An 18,054-nucleotide genomic window follows, 5' to 3' on the forward strand; every position below is an offset into this window, starting at 1 on the left:
AGTTTCATGACAATCGAACATTGTCTAATGTTTGTTTTAAAAAATGGCACTTTTAATGACGTCATCGATGATCATGAGTCGTGCATTTTTCCACATTTTGTGCGCATGCATGTGCGTATTGGGTATTACAAAAGGAATTTTGAATTCATCATATTTCATTAGTGAGACAGTGTAAAAGTAACCAAAATTTCAAAATTACATAGGAAATTGCACGATGTTGTCGTGATGATGTTACCTCAATTTTTATCTATAACACATCCCAGTCCAACCACATACCAAGTTTCAATCCAATCGAAGTGACCGTTTTGTAGATATATGCTTTGAAAAATGCATACATCTACGCTTTGAGAACTGTCACTGTGCCAACTTTGAATGATGTACATTGTACAACAAAGTTTAATGGCAAAAGTGGAACCTAGAAAGAACATGTACACTGTCATTAAGAAGAAAAAAACAAAATGTGAACAAAAAGGAAGGCTTTTCCACAACATCCGGAAAAGCCAAGAAAATTATGCACAATGGGCTATTGTGAAAAACGGGTTTTTGCCTTAATGGTGGTGACGTTTCAGCCTGGGATGTTCATTTTTCTCCACACCAAAGATGGTGCACTAAAGCATGTCTCTATACATATACATGTACATGTACCAAGTTTTGAATTTCGAAAAGGTTTATGGTGCTGAAAAATGCATTCTTCTGATGCAGGTCTTGTTTTGGCCCAGTTGCAATTACCCCAACCCTCAATCAGGTGCCAGGTGCATTGATGTGTACAACAGGGTATTGTGCAGTCACACCCTTTTTGCCCACTTAAACCCCAAATTTCCTGATGAAAACAATAAATACTGGTTTCACACAGTGCTCTTATTACCCGGGTACATAATTACCCGGGTAGTTGTCCACACCCGCGTAAAAAATAACCCGGAGAATTGGTTTCACACAACATGCTTAACTCCGCAATTCATCTTACCCGCTTTGGTGCGTACCCAGGTAAATGATCGGCAGCTTTCACACAGCGATTGCAAACGCGAAACCGGAGAATAGCATCGCTTGACCTTTGCCCTCCCACAATGCATTGCACTCAGTCACTTGGAATTGCACTTCACCAAATACGTGCCCATAGAAAACAGTGCAAAATCGGACCAAAGTAGTGCTGCCTGTTGACTCTCGTGCAGAGGTTGGCGTCCGTTTTTTTCACTGGAAATTCAAGATTATGGCCAGAAGATCACTTTTCGTTTTAATTTTATGGAAGTTAGCCATGAAATTTGTTTTTATTTGCCTTTGAACGAAGATACCCCCAAATAGCAGTAAAACTAAGCGCTCATTTCTGAATGTAACCTCCTGCCGCTATCCAAAATAGGTCCACAATTTGGGGCTTTTTGTGAAAGAAATGCCCCGAACTGGCAACTATCAGTCCCAAATTCAGGATTTATTGAAATATTTCTATGCTGCCTCCTGATTATGGCCTATCTTATTGTAAAAATTCCGTGGGATCACAGAATATTAATGAGCTTGCGTGCAGAAATGCAAGGATTTGGTGGAATGCACCCGATATATCATGTACACATTATCGTTGCGGTCAAGACTGGTGCCCTGCAATTTATTGTGCGGTAAACAAATAACACAAATTACCAGACGGACGTAAACCCGCTGCAAAAGGGTACCTGCTATGGAAGATAGTTACGTCATTGCATCCCAATTGGCGCGTTGAGACATAACATCATGCCGTGCAGCGTTATATGATCTTTAGTGCAGATCAGAGAGTACGCAGACAGCTCGACAAACCAGGGGCGAACATACCCAGGTTGGATTATTAGGCGAGCGTTCACACATTCAAAGTCAACCCGGAGAATCGTATCAAGGCCGTTGTTAACCCCGAGATTGGTGGGTTAACCCACCTCCAGAGCAGGGTTAGAAATTACCCAGTTTAAATGTTTTGAGGCAGTTAACCTGGAGAATATCTAACTCCGAGAAGAGTTGTGCGAACGCTCCAAGATACCCGGGTGATCTTGGGGTTAATTTTTTCGTTCGACATTACCCAGGTAAGAGCACTGTGTGAAACCGGTAGAAGTCAGTCTTTGCCACTGTTTATTGATATCATTGTGGCAAAATAAAAAGCTTACAAGGCAACTTTGTTCTTCAAATGTGAAAATGTCTTTTACATGTACATGTATACATGTACTTAACAATTGTCTCAACAGAACAAAAATAAGAGTTTTTACTAGTGAAGGTGCAGTTCCAATTTGTATTTTCCTTTTGCAGACTTTGTTAGGGAGAGGTTAGAAATTACTGTTTTTAAATTCACGCCCACAAAGTGGGCATTCCAGAAATTGAGACATTTCGTTTTGCTGCATTTAGGAAAACAAAAGGACTTTTAGTGATGTGGCATTTACCCGATGTGTGAAAAAGATCACCAGACCACCAGACTAGTTTCCTGAAAAATTTTGAAGACTGACATTCAAACCACTTGACTCGGTCCAGTCCAGTGGATATTTCGATTCCTGATTAAGATCTGGCATTTTATTGCAACTGTTACTTACAACCAAAATAGAACTGCAGGTTGTGTTCCCATTTGATAAAAACCAGTAATGATCCACTTTAAAAAAGTTGTATTTTGGAAACAATTGAAGGATATCATCACCAAAACCTCAGAAAATTCGACGAGTTAGACAAATGAACCACCAAACCTGTGAGGATTCTTTCGAATTGCATGCAACCACGTAGGGGACCAAGGGCCACTAAAGCCATCGATCACTTATGAAGTTGTCTGTGAGCTGAACCTTTACTGAAATTAGTTGTTGATTTTGTGCATCATACCACAACTTAAAATCCATTTTGATGAAAGGCAAACCAATGTACCAATGTAAAGCTTGTCCAAACAGTGGGAAACTCGTTTACTGTATATGTCAGTTAGTGGTGAGAATTTGTATGGATCGATCAGCCACACTGGAAACATACATACACCTGTGTCAAATACATTTGTTTTTGGCGAGCTGTGAAGCAGATGCAAGCCTATGTAATACTGATGTCCGTCCCACTGTCCGTCCGTCCGTCGGGCTGTCGGGGCCGTATGTCCGTCCATCCAGCCGTCTGCTTTTTCTTTAAAGTTTTTCTTTGAAGTTTGGGGTTATGGTTAATTGGGGATGTTTGTATGGGTGGGGATGGGCATGGGTAGGGGTGGTGTGGGGGTGGCAATGGCAATGATGATGGTTAAGGAAGGGGGTGGTGTTGGAGGGTGTGGGGGTGTATCAGTTTGTTTCTGCATTCAATTGGGGACCCTGAACAATAGAGGACATAAAGGTCCCCGATTGACTCTAAAACACATATGGACTGCCTAATTTGGTCAATAGTGGACGTATATGCATCCTTCGGGCCTGTGACCAGAAGAGGGTCACTCTTCTGGTCACTCACAGTCCCTCAGGTTGCATATACGTCCACTATTAACCTCATTGCCAGTCCATATTTGTATAATATACCATCACTACTCAATTCCGTCCATCAGCTTCATACCAATTGACCTGTCGCTGTTTATAAAAAGTAGCCAATCACATCGCATATTTTGCATTACCTGACTTTACAAATTTAAGACAAAGAAACACTACAATGTGCAAAACCCACATTACAAATGCAGTGTAGTTTTGAAACTGACAGTGAACATATAACTTGTACACATGTACAGGTTCACACAACTGCATGCACTTGTCCTGTGCTACATTGTCTCTGCCTGTTAATCTAATTTTTGCAAATCCATGAAAAGATGTTGTATTCCGTGACGTATTTTCACAATAATTTGGGGAGCACCGAATTTTCGTTGAGATGGAAACACTAATCATTTAGGGAAACTGACTAGGTGCTATTAAATCAATTTGAACATGGAAAAGAAAATTGACAGGAGCAGGAATCAAACCTGCGGCCTGTGGATTACTGTATTGGTGCTCTTCCTACTGAGCTATCCAGCCCTATGCTGGTGGTGTTCCCTGTGCTGGGTCAATTTTTCTTTGCACAGGTAGGGTGTTGGAGCCATAAAAGTTGGGCTGTCATATACACTGTACATGTAGCCAGGGATCATGCCCCAAATGCACAAAACAAACAACCTGGGAAGTGATCACCCAAAGGGGATACCACATTTGATACAAATGTTCCGGGGGAAAACATTTACACTGATTTTCACTAATTTTGAAGTTGTAGACATGCTATTCCTTTGAAAAAGAATTCCTTATCATTCTGTTTTTGTCTAAAGGATATTGCTTGGAGAGATTGGTGAAAAATCACCTGGTAAATCGGTCAGAGGCATAGTATCAGTATGCACCATACCACATACTGTCATCAATTTGCAGGTCTTAATTTTTAAAACAAAATATATATACGTATGAACGTACACATTCTCCACGTACACAGCAAATCAGCTGAAGATGTCTTAGAAATCTGACAACCTAGCCAAACCATTTACACCTATTGGACCTTAGTTCATACATGTACATGTATTTGAGCACCACCGTGTCTGCGCTGCAGGTACTTTGCATTTTGCCCACATGTCACGCGCTCCCAAGACATCTTTTATGCTGTTTGTATCAAGAAGTCGAAGGGGCAAGGTTATCTCTCAGAGATAATGTAGTTCAATAGCACAGGGTTAAGAAGCAATATTTATGCTGTTTTTATCAAGCAAGATCATAGTAAATTTCAGCAATACACTATTTGGTGGTACTGGGGTATCTCAAAAAGAATGTATGCATTTATTCACGTACTTGTACACTTACTTACACTTACATGCGTGCACATATCACCTTGTGCCCTTCTACTTATGACCACCCTTACTATCTGACGGTTTCGTCCCATCAACTGTAGATATGTAATGCATGTATGGTTGATGGTTGGAGACTAACGTCAATAACTAGTACACACATACATACATGTATGGACTGGCATTGAGTTCAATAGTGGATGTATATGCAACCCGAGGGACTGTGAGTGACCAGAAGAGGGTCCTATTTCCCGAGGCTGAATATTGACCGAATTAGGCAGTCCATATGTGTTTTAGAACACACCTCACTCCAAAACAAAGGAATTTTCACATACGTCCGTCGCCATGTTGAGCCAGCTGGATGAATGATAATACAAGCTCTAGAGGGCGCACTTTGGACTATTCGATATTTTGACGTCATCCCATGGACTATAGCAATGTTTTACGTCATCTCACGCGCTAGCCCATTTTAGTGACTCACACGTGACAGCTTTTTAGCCAATCGGAACAAAGAAGCAAGAGGTGTGTTCTAAGTAAAAGTATGTTCAAAGTATGATGCCATATTTGGTACTGCTGGTGGAACAGTTCGGCAGTTTTATGTTGTTAAGTTGGATCAGAGCAGTGTTGTAGTTGAGACCATCACAAAACCAAACAGGCACAAGACCAGTCATAAAACCAGTCACAAGACCAGTCACAAGACAAATCACAAGCATTAGGCACAACAATGACAGAGAAATGCCTTTGTTGCAGTTCATTTGAACAGATTGTACATGTAGGGGTGGGCATTTACATTTTTTTTAGGAACCGGGTACCCTGGTACCCGTATTTTTGTTTACGTTTTTTAAATCGCAGTTCTGGCAGCAGACCCAGACCGTATTCTGGAAAGAGAGGCCTTTTTTCAACACATGAAACAACATTCTAATGGTGGTTTTCTGAACGGCACTTAAATCATGGATGAATTTGGGACTGTTACTGTTACAGCAATTTTATATTCATCATGCTCACATTTTGTACTTATGCATGTTATTTCTAATAATTTAAATACCCTTACAGGTACCTGGTACCAAAAATGGAACCGGGTTTTAACATCGGAGGGCGGGTACCCAGGTATCTGGCCCATCCCTAATAGATTGTGACTTGAATTGAGACTGCTTGACTTGTGATGGTCTCATTGGTCTTGTGTTGTCTCGGATCCAACACTGGATCAGAGTAAACTGTTTATAAATGGAAATTTGTTTTTGTTATTTCTATGGTGTAGATGGCGACCTGGTATGCCCCAGGACATTAAAATATCTCATGGGCCTTGCAGCTGGTTTATTTATCGTCAGTTATCAATGTAAGTAATGTTACTGTTAATGATTTAAACAATTTGCTTAGCTGCAGTACCCGCCACTGTATCAGATTTGAACCAGCCAACAGACTCCGACCAGCTCAGTTGATCGATTGTTAAGACACCAGAATGTAGGAGGTTCTGGGTTTGAGTCCCACCCAAGTGATTTCCAAATGATCTCTCAAAACAACATTCACGAAGAGCAAAACCAAATATCGAATGAAAACAGTTTGTATGTTTTTCTTTAATGATGCTTCTTTACTTAGAGCTGAATACCTGAAAGTGTTGGTTTACATTGTACATTTAGTCTCAACACATGTATCGGGTAGTTCGAATTAACAGTGTGATATGTACTTCACAGCAGCAATATTGTTACATTGTATTTCTTTTGGTTTTTTTAAACAATTTGATTTAACTTTAAATATTGTAAATTAACAGCATATTTCTTACAGAAACTAACATGCAGTTTCTTGTGGATACATGTATGCTTATGAAGTACATGTAGGCCTACATGTTGCATCATAGCAAAATTTTCTGGAAATGGAAAATTACACACATAGACTGAACTATTGCAATTGGCATGAGAGACATCTAAGTGAGCTTAGGCAATGCCAAACTTGAAATCGCTTCTCTTTATTCCACTTTTTTTGCGGAATCAATTCTCTGATATAGCAAATTTAAATTTCCCAAGTGTTCATTCCAGTCTTCCTACAAAGTTGAAGACTGACTACTTCTGGCACATCTTCAAAAAAGTTTCATTCTTTAAAGGAAGAACCCTAAACACTTCAGAAGCATGCCAGTGCATCATCAGCGACAAACTGATGAAAATCTGTGATGAAACCGTCCTTTGACAGCCCCACAGGATATTAAACATCACAAAGTCAGATATGTGTATTTTGTTTTTAGACCACAGAAGAGCTTGTGCTGCTTATTTTTTTCCTATCATGCGTCAAAAACCTGTGTAGTCAAATCCTGTACTTGGCAATCTGCCAACTAGTTATGAGGAATCGCTGCCAATTTTCGGAAGCAAATCCACATATATAATGTATACCAGGTGAAAAAAAAATCATTGCTATAGAAGCACTTAAACAGTTAAAAAAAATTAGGAATTAACAGAAAATGTAGAAAATAGAAAATCGACCTTTGGTTGAGCATGCACTGACTGAAAGACCATGCCATCATTTGATTGGCAAGTTTGTCTAATTATGTTTTGATAATATTGGTTAAATGAACATTATCTTTCAAAATGTTATCAGCTGAAGAAAATGACAGGGAAAATCCAAATATCATTTCCTGTAAATTTTGTTGCTACAAATGTTTCAACTGTTAACCGGTGTGAAATCTCATCTTTTCAGCTGATTTCAGCATTTTTTTGATTTGCATTTCAGCTTTTTTCCCCTCAGTTGTGTAGAAAGTATAGGCGATTTCTGCAGTTCAGCTTTTTCATGCCTCGCTCAGCTGTTTTCATCATTGATCACTCACACCCCTGTTTTAAGCTACCCCTGTAGTTCAAAAGCTTTAGAGCATAGGCTCACATGCTTCAAAGCGATGCATCCATTTTTTGAATGGCAATGCACTGGCAGTGCTCAGGTACTTCATGGGCATTTGGGAATGCAGTGGTACATGTATATTCATTTATCAGCGATCAAAGCAACAATTATTGGGCTGCAAAATGTTGATCTTACCGGTACCATGAAGCTTAGACACACCAAAATATAGCAACTACGTGTATGTCAGCATAACCTTCTGACTGTTCTCAATTGTTGTCTGTTGATAGGTGAACTCTGAGTTTGATTTTGCCTGTTTTCCGTTGGAAAAAAAATTCAAAAATTATTATTTTATAGTTTATTTTTATGTTCCCTGCCCAAATGCAATACTCATGTAAATATTAAATGATAAAGTACATTCTATAAATACAAAACACTGTTTGTAGCCCCTTGTTGGCATTTTTCATGCTTGTTAAATTACTGTTATTTTATGAATTGATTAAGATAGAATCGGAATAGATTTCAGAAATGTTGGATTCGCCTAAGGCTACAATGAAGTGAGGCTCTTTGTAGCTGGTAACATATTGTTTTAGTTTGGATTCTGGAATTGGCTATAACAACTAGAATAGAGCTTTCTTGAATAATAGCAAATATTGGAATATTCGATTATCAACTGAAATTTGAATATATGATCAGTAACCAAATATTAAAGTAACTTCTTTCCTGGCTTAAAATATTTCGAAAAAATACATGTAGGTACACCTGATGCTCTTGCTATTGAAAAGTTATGGGAAAGGGTCAAATGCCACATTTTTGTGGGAGGAGATACAGTGTATATTCCAGAATCCTGGAAAGTTAAAACCTGGAGTTTGGTTCTTGTTATCAGAATGTCACCTAATAAAGAGGGTAAAGGGCTTTTAAATTATGGTGACAGGGTGCACTATATATGCACACAAGGGGGTTAAAGACTTCTACACAGAACTTTTTCTTTTTCTTAATGTTCTGGGTTAATCAAGACTTGTGTTTTAAAACTGATATCACAGTCACTAGGCTAGAAAGCCACCTTAAAGAGAGCATTATGGAGGAAGTTGGCAGACACTAATAATGCCCACCTTTCCATGTCACCTCGTGGCATCTAAGTGTTTTCCAAATTACTATTGTTCACAGGGATTGAGGCATGCCTGCAATCAAACGAACTACTTCCAGAGGAGACATTTGAAATACGAGGTGATGATACATGTAGCGATACATGTACCTTCAAAAACCATCGTAGTGGCCCACGAAGATCCCGTTTGCGACAAAAGCCCTTGTTGTGTGACATGACCTTTGTTTACCTGGATGCATTGCCTGGAATAAACAAAGGTATGGTGAACAGAAAAGTATTTCAAACTTCACAATTTGGTACCAGAGAAGTGCGTTAAAACAGAAGTTGTAAACATTGATAGAAATACTTGATATTTTAGTAACTGGGTCATTACACTGTGTTCAATATGCCCATATATTTGTATTTATACCATCTTTTCATGTCAGTAATTTCATATGATATCCATCTTTGGGTATGAGATTAATTAAAAAAAAATTCAATAATGATAGTTGAATTTCAGCAAAAATGTGATAAAAAGTGTGTTAATTGGATGTAATAGAGACAAAACATGAACACTGTGTTTAGAATGCCAAGTTTTTGTGTTTTTTCTTGACACTTCAATTAATAAATACAGTAAAATTTTGATACCTCAAATCTCTGGGGAACGGGACAAAAATTAGAGTTATCCGAAATTCGTGTTAGGAGAAGGTCCCGATTTCTGTTGCACTGGAGTCATAATTACGATGTACATCACAACATACTTGTACACTTGCGCACGGTCTCTGTAAAGCTCCCTATGATGACTTTTTGAAATGAAACTCTGGTTATTTTGTTCTTAGATCCTACAAGTTTTTGCTCATAGAAATGGTCATTTTTACAGAGGATTTTTGTTTTCAATTGGTTGATAAATAAAACCTACAAGTAAAAGTAAGCCTAAGCCTACATGTACATCAGTCAAACTCTGTACCTTTGTGTACATGTGGCAAATCTTATTTCTTCGCATTGTGTGCACATGACCTGTTGTGCGCTGGACCTATTTCTAATTCTGTAGCACAATGCAGCACCTTGCAAATGTGTGGATTGCATGCGCACTAGGGTGGCCGGATTTCCAGATGTCCGATGACTTTTTTCATCACAATGAAGGCGCACTTCAAGTCAGATTTTGCAGTCATGGGGCTGGTGGTTTATGTGTGTTCAGTCAATCATCATTTGTAGCGTGCTTGCTATTGTTCCGACGTGAAGAGACAAATTGTGCATGTCAGAAATGACTTTTAACTTAAGACCTGCGTTCTGTTTACACTTTTTGGTGGTGGTTTCTTTGTATTTTCCACACAAAAACTTTGAGGAAAGCGAATGCAGCGGAGTGGGCAGTTCGAGTTACTTAGGCCTGGGTGTTTTTGTACATAAAGGCCTATTCGCTCCACTGGACAGGGTGGCATGGAAGGCTGGAGTCAGGTGTTGCCTATCCCAGTGACAACCGCAGCACCCTAAATACTAAAACTAGACATGATGATGAATATTTTCCCTTTTAGGTACTGATGTTTTCACAGCCTAGAATGACAGTTGGCAAATTTACCTTTGAGTTTTGTGCCTGTTCAAATGCTAAAATGTTATTTCATTGCACTTGTTCACCCTGTGGTGTGCGTGGCGCATGTAGTCTGCAAACCTTGTTCGTACGCTCACACAGTTCATGTCACGTGCATGTCATTTCAAGCATACTTTTAAATGGCAAAACACCATTTATGCCTTGCACAAAATGTGATCCATTACAATCATTGCAGTAAGAATTTTCTTTGGAGTGCACCTGCTGCACTCGTAGACTTCAACAAGGTAATTTTTGTAGAGGTAGTACTATACCTAGTGCTATATGTATGTATACATGTGTAAATCCAATCATTGGTACTTTTGATGAATTCTCCATACGTTTTCTTCACCAAGGTCATGGGAATTTGGACAGGTACATGTAAATGCATGTGTATCAAACAAATGAAGTGTCGAGTCACTTGTGGCAGTGGGTTCATTCCTGATTCCCTGACATTTGGCAACTCAATGAAAACCATAACTTTTTGAGCTGTTTTATTCACATGAAATGAGAACACTTCAAAAGTTTGTTTAGGTACTTACGTATTTTTGAACATGATGGAAAAACTGCATGCACCGATGTACTTCAAGCAAAAGCAATGTGCTTCCACGTACATGCACTATGTTCAAACATTTAAATGCCCATGGATTTTTTGTTTAAACATTTAGCAAATTAAACGTAAAGCCGCACCCCAATCCCCTTTCCTTCCAGTACCCTGTCATGATACTAATGCATGAACATACTTTCCCAATTCTTGTGATACTTGGTATTATGATGCTTTGTGTTTCTTATTGATATTTTACCACATTGCATTACCCAATCCCAGAGATTATACCTTATTTTTACTTGCAAGATCCACTTTGCCAGGACCGAAAGGTTTCCTTTGGTTTTTCCTGTTGTTCTTCCTGTTGTGTAAGAGGCAAAACAGCAATTGCGTTATGTCCCTTAATCACTGTAACCAGCTCAGAGTTTGTGAGTAGGCGTTACATACGCCCTTTGGACCTGAGAACAGAACAATGGAGATCCACAAGATGCAGGAAGTCTGAATGCTTTGTGGACTTGCACACGTCCACAGAACGTTTTGCAGTTTCTGATAGAGGGTGAAGGAGGGAAAATCGGGTAGGGTCATCGTCGTAAAATAAAGAGAATGACTTCAAGGGACCATATTCCCAATTTCAGCTCAAAAGACTGTTCCCACTTTGAGAAATGTGGATTTTAACCTTAACTTCACAAATTCAAAGAAATGTCCACAGGATGTATGTAATGTTGGGAGGTGTGAGTTTGGGTGTGTTAGTTACGCATCCTCAGGTGGATGGAGATCCGGGCAGTCAATAAGAATATGCTGTGCATTCTCAGTGCACCACGTTGGCAGGACACCAATTGGATGGATGTAAACCCCAGCTATGCATGGCTGCCAAGTCTTGAAGTATGATGCCAATCGGGTCATGTCTGCTGAAAGTATGTCCTCTTCGTTGTTCAATGATTTATCACAAAAAAAGTGTGAAGTCATCCGCTTAGCCATACTGGTGTGATGTTGTTTTGAGGATGTCAGTGATGTGTAGGTTAAAGTGCACAGGAGAAAGTAGGCCTTACTGAAGGTGACTCAATCTGCTGGTCTGTCCGTCGCCAGTCTTGAGGACGAAGCTTTGGTTCGCAAGGGTGTTGCAAATGAAATGCTGGTTTTTCCCACTCTTCAGTTGGCCCATGGCTGATTCTAGCTCATCTGAAAAGAATGGTGGAGACAGTAATCCATCCACACCTGGAGCTTTCCATAAACTGGTGGTTTCTTGTTTCACTGATTGGGTGTGGTTCTTGTCTGCATTAAACTGACCATTTGAGAAAAGTTGTTCAGTGATTAAGTTGGCTGTTACGGGGCATTTTTAGGCTTAGTGCAGCTGCCTGTTAGACGTTTTCCAAGCAGTCTTGCTTGAGTGATTGAAATCTATTCCTTGAACTGTTTCCTCCCAGGCAGTCTGTCAGATCCATTGCCTTTGTGGATGCATCGTCCCCCTAATCTGCATTCTGGAACTCCTCTTAAGCGTATCTTCTTTTTTGCATCCCAAGTTGGGATGTAAAGTGGACGAAAGCCTCGTGGAATGAGTTTTTTGCTGCTTTCACAAGAAGTTTGCAGAAAGCTGCATAGGCATCATCAAGGTTGACTGGGTCTGGTGTAGAGATTCTTGATTTGTTTTCTGCCACTTTAGCAAACTGTTCCCAGTTTGGCCTTGCGGAAGTTTAGGTTTGGTTGGTGTTGATTTGAATGGGTTGCCTGAAATGAGTTTTAACTTTTTAATTTTCTATTTATTGCAAAATATATCATATCGCAGCTGGGAGGCTGAATTGCATGATATTTACATTTTTTGTAAAAATACAAACGTACAATTATTAAAAACATAAAGACACAATTTAAAAAAGCTGAAAATTATATACAATTTCACCAAATCCAAAACCTATTTAAACATTTAAAATCCCTCATAGTATTAGCATAAGAAAGGGAACAGAACAAAGGAAACAAAATAGTCATGTGAATTACAAAACATTTTCATTCCACGAAAGGGACTCCACAAATTACACAAAGACATGTTAAATTCTATATTCTATTCCTAACCTTTAGGCATAATTGTACTTTTTTAGAGGCCTTGTCAAATGTGGTATTACATTATTATTATATTACTTTTATTATATCTCTTAAGCCTGGCTTTTATTTCTTGCAAAGATCTTTTATTTCTCAGGGACATGCTATGAATACTTTTATTGCTTTGAAACCAACAACTAAGACGCTCTGAATTCATACAGGATTTGGCAAACGAAGAGTTCCTCTCTCCCGCAGGTTAAGTTTGATATGTTACATTCTAATAATGCCTTATCAGAATCACAATATCTGGAACCCCCCCCAAAAAATAATTTACATGCTCGTTTTTGTACTGACTCGATCGAGGTTGACAACTTGTGTAGAAGATTTGAATGCCATTTGGGAGCCACATATTCAAGTACAATTTTGTCTCGGTTACAACTTCTAAAATAGTACCACCATTTACCAAGGAGGGAGTGGAGGAGATGTTTTCATAGAACTAAACTGCATGGCCTAACACTTAAAAGGTTTAAGAGTAAGTTTTTTTTTGTGACCAACAATGCTGTTAATTTAGATTATTTTGCATTAACCCTAGCCCCCTAGATCTTTTTGCCAGGCACCATCCTGAATCTTTTAAAATCCTGCAACCTGAGTATACCCCAAAAATAGCCTTCATCCAAAATCTTCCAAAATCCTCCAAAATTTTGCACTTATATGAAAACAAGTGGTGCCCACCTACAAAATCCTCCAAAATGCTTCTACCAGTACAATTATTGTGCGTGAAAGAGGATGGGAAGGGAGGAGGATGGCTCATATAATCATCTGATACAGTCATATTTAAGTAATAATAATCCTTGCCTTCAAAAAAGTAATGTGTGACCAATAGGGCCTATGTAGTGTACCAGAGCATGTATGTTGTTTTTTCTACTTTCGAGGACAACCTATTGTGCTTTCTTTTGTTCCTGTACTGTAACTTAACCCCATTAACTTAGCGTGCAGCCGTCTTTAGATGGCAAGCGCAAACAAAGGAAACCATCTTTTGAGGATTCTTTGTTTCGGCTCACACACTATTGTTCTCCATCGTACATGTAGTTCAATCCTCGATCGGTAAAACCAGAGCATACATAAGTGTACATTCATGTACATGTGTATAGGCACTACCACTGTGCAATTAGTACTAGCTGCTATTACATGCCCTCATAAGTACTGCAAATTGAGTACCAGTACAACCTTACCAGTAACTCTAAATATGTAAAATGCAGTGTATGTACACTCCACCAACCCACACACAAGTTCTCCAAAATCCTGTTTTGTTTAAACACCATTCATCCTGATTTCTCTGAAATCCTTCTTTCCATCATTTACATGTACCATTCATCCTGAATCTTGCAGAATCCTCATTGGTTCAATCACCGTTCATCCTGAATCCGCTGCCAAAATTATCCTTTCGTTCAATCACCGTTCATCCTTATTCCAGAGCTGCCAACTCTCCCATGATTCTGCAGAAAGTTTCCTTAAAATATACACATCTTTCTACGTTTTGATTTACCACTCCAAATGACTATGGAACTTTTTCTCTATTGTGCTGAATGTAAAATTGAAAATTCTCCCTGATGTTAGTTCAACTTCTGCCTGATTGCACGATTCCTCCAAAATTTTCCAAAACCAGCATGAGGATTTGGAGGAATTAGGACTGTTAGGTTAATAATGATGTGCTATTAGGCTTGATTATATCCCCTAGGCTAAGATCGTCGATATACTCCCACCTCTGACATGAAGTATTGGTGGATCAGAAAAGGTCTGTGTTGGGACTTTGGAAAGGGGTCCAGAACTATTCGGTGTGGGGCGGGCCTCTCAGGTTAGCAATAACAAGGTCAGGATTTGAGGTGGTATTCCATCTACCTGAAAGGAAGCTGTCTAGCTGTTTGGATAGAAAAGCAGAAGCAAACCAGCTGTTGATGACCAGTCCTCCAATGCACTGCCATTTGAATTAGTGGCCCTGCATCCCCAAGTGGTATTATGGCTGTTTAAAGTCAAAGAGCATCGAAAACAGGGAGTTGGGATGTCGGTGGCTTTTAAACATTCACAATAATAGTCCCCTCGAATTGGGTGGCTGTCTATTCCATATTGTGGTTAGGTGGAGGAAGTACCTAAAGGTGAACATTTAGCTGTGTTCCTGACAAAGGTGGCAATCCCATAGATGCTGCTTGCAGTATGTGCAGATGAGGTAAAACCAGGGATCTTCTGTCTTCTAGAGCTGTCCGAAATGTGTGTCTCTTGGAGGAGAAATTTAACTTTGTATATGCAGGAGATGTTCAATGACATTGACTTTGGCTTTTGTGCGGCCCTCAATATTCAACTGCAGGACAGAGATACATTGCCTTGTTTGTTATGGCCTTTTAACATCTTGAGGGCAATGTATTAGCTGCTGCCATCCCAACAAAAACTGTTCCAGAAAAGTGCTTATTTTCTGCAGTTATATACCACTAATTGTCATCATCTTTGGAAGTATCTTGGACCTGATCACTCAGGTTTGATTGAGAAATTTTACGATGCTGGTTATTTATTCCTGACTGTAAGTCTGGTAGATTTATTATGTCCCCCTGACCTTGTCCTGGAGCAACCGAGTGAGTAGGAGTGTTGCCACCAACTGCAACATGTCTGACCCAGGCTTTTCCCAAGGCTCCCAACATACCACATCTGTCTCTCTTGCACCTGGACACCATTCAACCAACTTTCTGCCCCTGAAACATACCGCTTGAAGAACTTGGAGGAGTCCTTTTTTGAGGTTGGCATGCTAGATGTCATGTAATTAATCATAAATCTCAATGTAAAGCAACACATGTCACCAATGTTCTACATGTTCCTCTATGGAACACACACTCTGTGTGCAATAAATCATTGCTTGTATGTGATTACGTACTCTCCAATGACATTGACATCATGTTCCTAACAGAAACATGGCTTGGTGTGGATGATCAGGTCAATGAAGTTACTCCAACTGGCTACACGTTCTTTAATATCCCTCATCTTGCAGATCGACACGGGACATTGCCACAGTCTGCCAGTCACAATTGAATTTTAGAACTATCCCTGTAATGTTTGACGTCAGCACGTTTGAATATTCAGTCATCTCAGACAGCAAGAGGAGCATTTACTATGTTATCATACACCGACCACCACCCTCTGACAAAAATCAGTTGAAGACATCCTCATTCCTGGTCAACTTTGACAATTGCTCGAGGTTGCAAATGTCCTCCCTGGAAAACTATTCATTTGTTGATGAATTTAATATCCACTTTGACTGCCCAGAAAAACAGGAAGTAGCCCATGTGTGATCATTGCTTTATGCTTATGGGCTTGTACAACGTGTCCAAACCAACTCAGACACACGGTCACACCCAAGACTGGCTCATCACAAGAAGTGATGAAGATGGACTGCTTACTTCATACAGTGTTGACATGAACGGCATATCTGACCATGGTGTCATCTCAGGCACGCTCCAAGCAAGCCCGAACTTTCAAAAATGTCGACATTATGCCGTACACCTAACTTCCGTAATATCAACCAAGAAGCACTGGCAGACGATCTGTCCACCCAACTTAAGGATGTTCACTATGATGGCCGCAATATTGACAAATTTGTCATTGATGCCCTTAATTCACACGCACCTTGGATAACCACAAAGAAACTCTGACACTGTAAGCCAAAGTTGTCCCTGTATAATGGCTCAGTAGACAACGCAAAACATGCACGCTGACAAGCAGAATGCAAATGGCGGAAGATAAATTCTACTGCCGATCACACTGCTTACAAACCCACCAAAAAGACAATGCGCGATGGACTCGTAAAGAGTGAATTCGTGTGGCGAATTCTAGCAAACGATGAGACAGAGGAATAGACACTGAACGTTAACGCAAAGAAAGCTTGTTCTGTGCTGCGGCCGGGGCACACTAAGTTTGGCGTGCTGTACACAACCACATCCGATGGATTGTGGGTAAATTTGTGTCAGAGGTCAATCACAGGACGCCGTCATTAGATTTTGGGAGGATATGCCCCGGGCAAACTTTACGTGGGGCCTGGACTTTCCACGAGCCCTGAATGCAACATTTGGACACACGGAAGATTACCACTGTGGAATGTTAAGTACCTTTTGACAATTTTAAGTCCAGTGTGAACATGGCTTAACAGGGTGAAACCTTAGCCCAGGTTGGACGACGCCTTCATTGCACTACGACTAACGTCCTGAAGTCAACACAGGGAGAACCATTTTTTAAAACATTTTTTCCAATATTTTTACCTTGTTGAAGAAGTCACTTTTGATGTTAAGTACCCTATTGTGTCCTGGTCTATGCAGCCGGGCGGGGGTCAGGAATTCCATATTTTATGCTAGGCGGCGTAAATTAGGAAAGTGTACTAAACCAAAGTTAAACTTGTACTTTGTGTAGATTCTTCTCAGCAATTTCTAGTGTACGTTACCAGTAATAACGTGTACATGGAGATCAACTTGTTGTGAAAGGAATGTACACGCACCTTGCGGAGGACGCCTGCGCCCCGTGCCGCGCCAGCCAGCACAGGGTGACACGCGCCCGAATTTATCGTATGCGTCCAGCCAGCTGAAACGTTCCTGCGTGTGGTGCAGGGCACATGGTGCGCGGGGCGTGGGCGCCCAGGCTTCCCCGGAGCGCGTACATATTACCCTTAACGTACACTAGAAAATGCCGAGAAGAGTCTACACAAAGTGCAAGTTTAACATTGATTTGGAGTATATTTTCCTGATTTACGTTGCCCAGCATAGAGTATGGAATTCCTGAATTAACCCCCCCCCCGGCTGCAAGGACCAGGACACAATAGGGTAGTAAACGTCAAAAGCGGCATCTCCAGCAAGAAAGAAATATTGGGAAAAACTTTATAAAATGGTTATCCCGACAGCGACAGTTTTATATTCTAATCAATCAACTTTCACCTAAGAAACATATCACGAATTTGCAAATACATGTACATCGACTCTGACACGTGTCACGCTGCAGTGAGAGCTTTAGTCTTGTCATGACTAGCATATTGTAACTCTCCCCTCAGTGGGATGAAACAATGTCAGGCTGCTTTATCATTCCCACTCAACCCAAACACTGTTATGCATCACCATTTCTTCAACAAATACACTGGTTACCTGTTCACAAACGCATCATCTACAAGACAGCAATGAATGTATACAAGGCATCAAATAAACATCCGAAGTACTGTACGTTACAGATGTGCTAGA

The 18,054-nt window shown here is 40.1% G+C and overlaps 1 protein-coding gene across 9 annotated transcripts in view; it reads left to right on the forward strand.

The window, feature by feature from the left end:
- LOC110990123 (uncharacterized) overlaps positions 1-18,054 on the forward strand; it is a 184,459-nt gene that overhangs the window by 44,763 nt on the left and 121,642 nt on the right. For 8 of the 9 annotated variants that reach the window (XM_087131747.1, XM_087131746.1, XM_087131751.1 and 5 more), the window contains 2 exons: positions 5,994-6,071; positions 8,720-8,914. In XM_087131747.1, coding sequence (XP_086987873.1) covers positions 5,994-6,071; positions 8,720-8,914 — 273 coding nt within the window. The remainder of the gene's footprint in view (positions 1-5,993; positions 6,072-8,719; positions 8,915-18,054) is intronic. The other variant, XM_087131748.1, reaches the window with a different exon arrangement.

The sequence above is a fragment of the Acanthaster planci genome, unplaced genomic scaffold (genome assembly GCF_054643075.1).
Source record: "Acanthaster planci isolate LZ-2023a unplaced genomic scaffold, COTS_SCS Contig11, whole genome shotgun sequence".
In the NCBI taxonomy this organism is placed as follows: domain Eukaryota; kingdom Metazoa; phylum Echinodermata; class Asteroidea; order Valvatida; family Acanthasteridae; genus Acanthaster; species Acanthaster planci.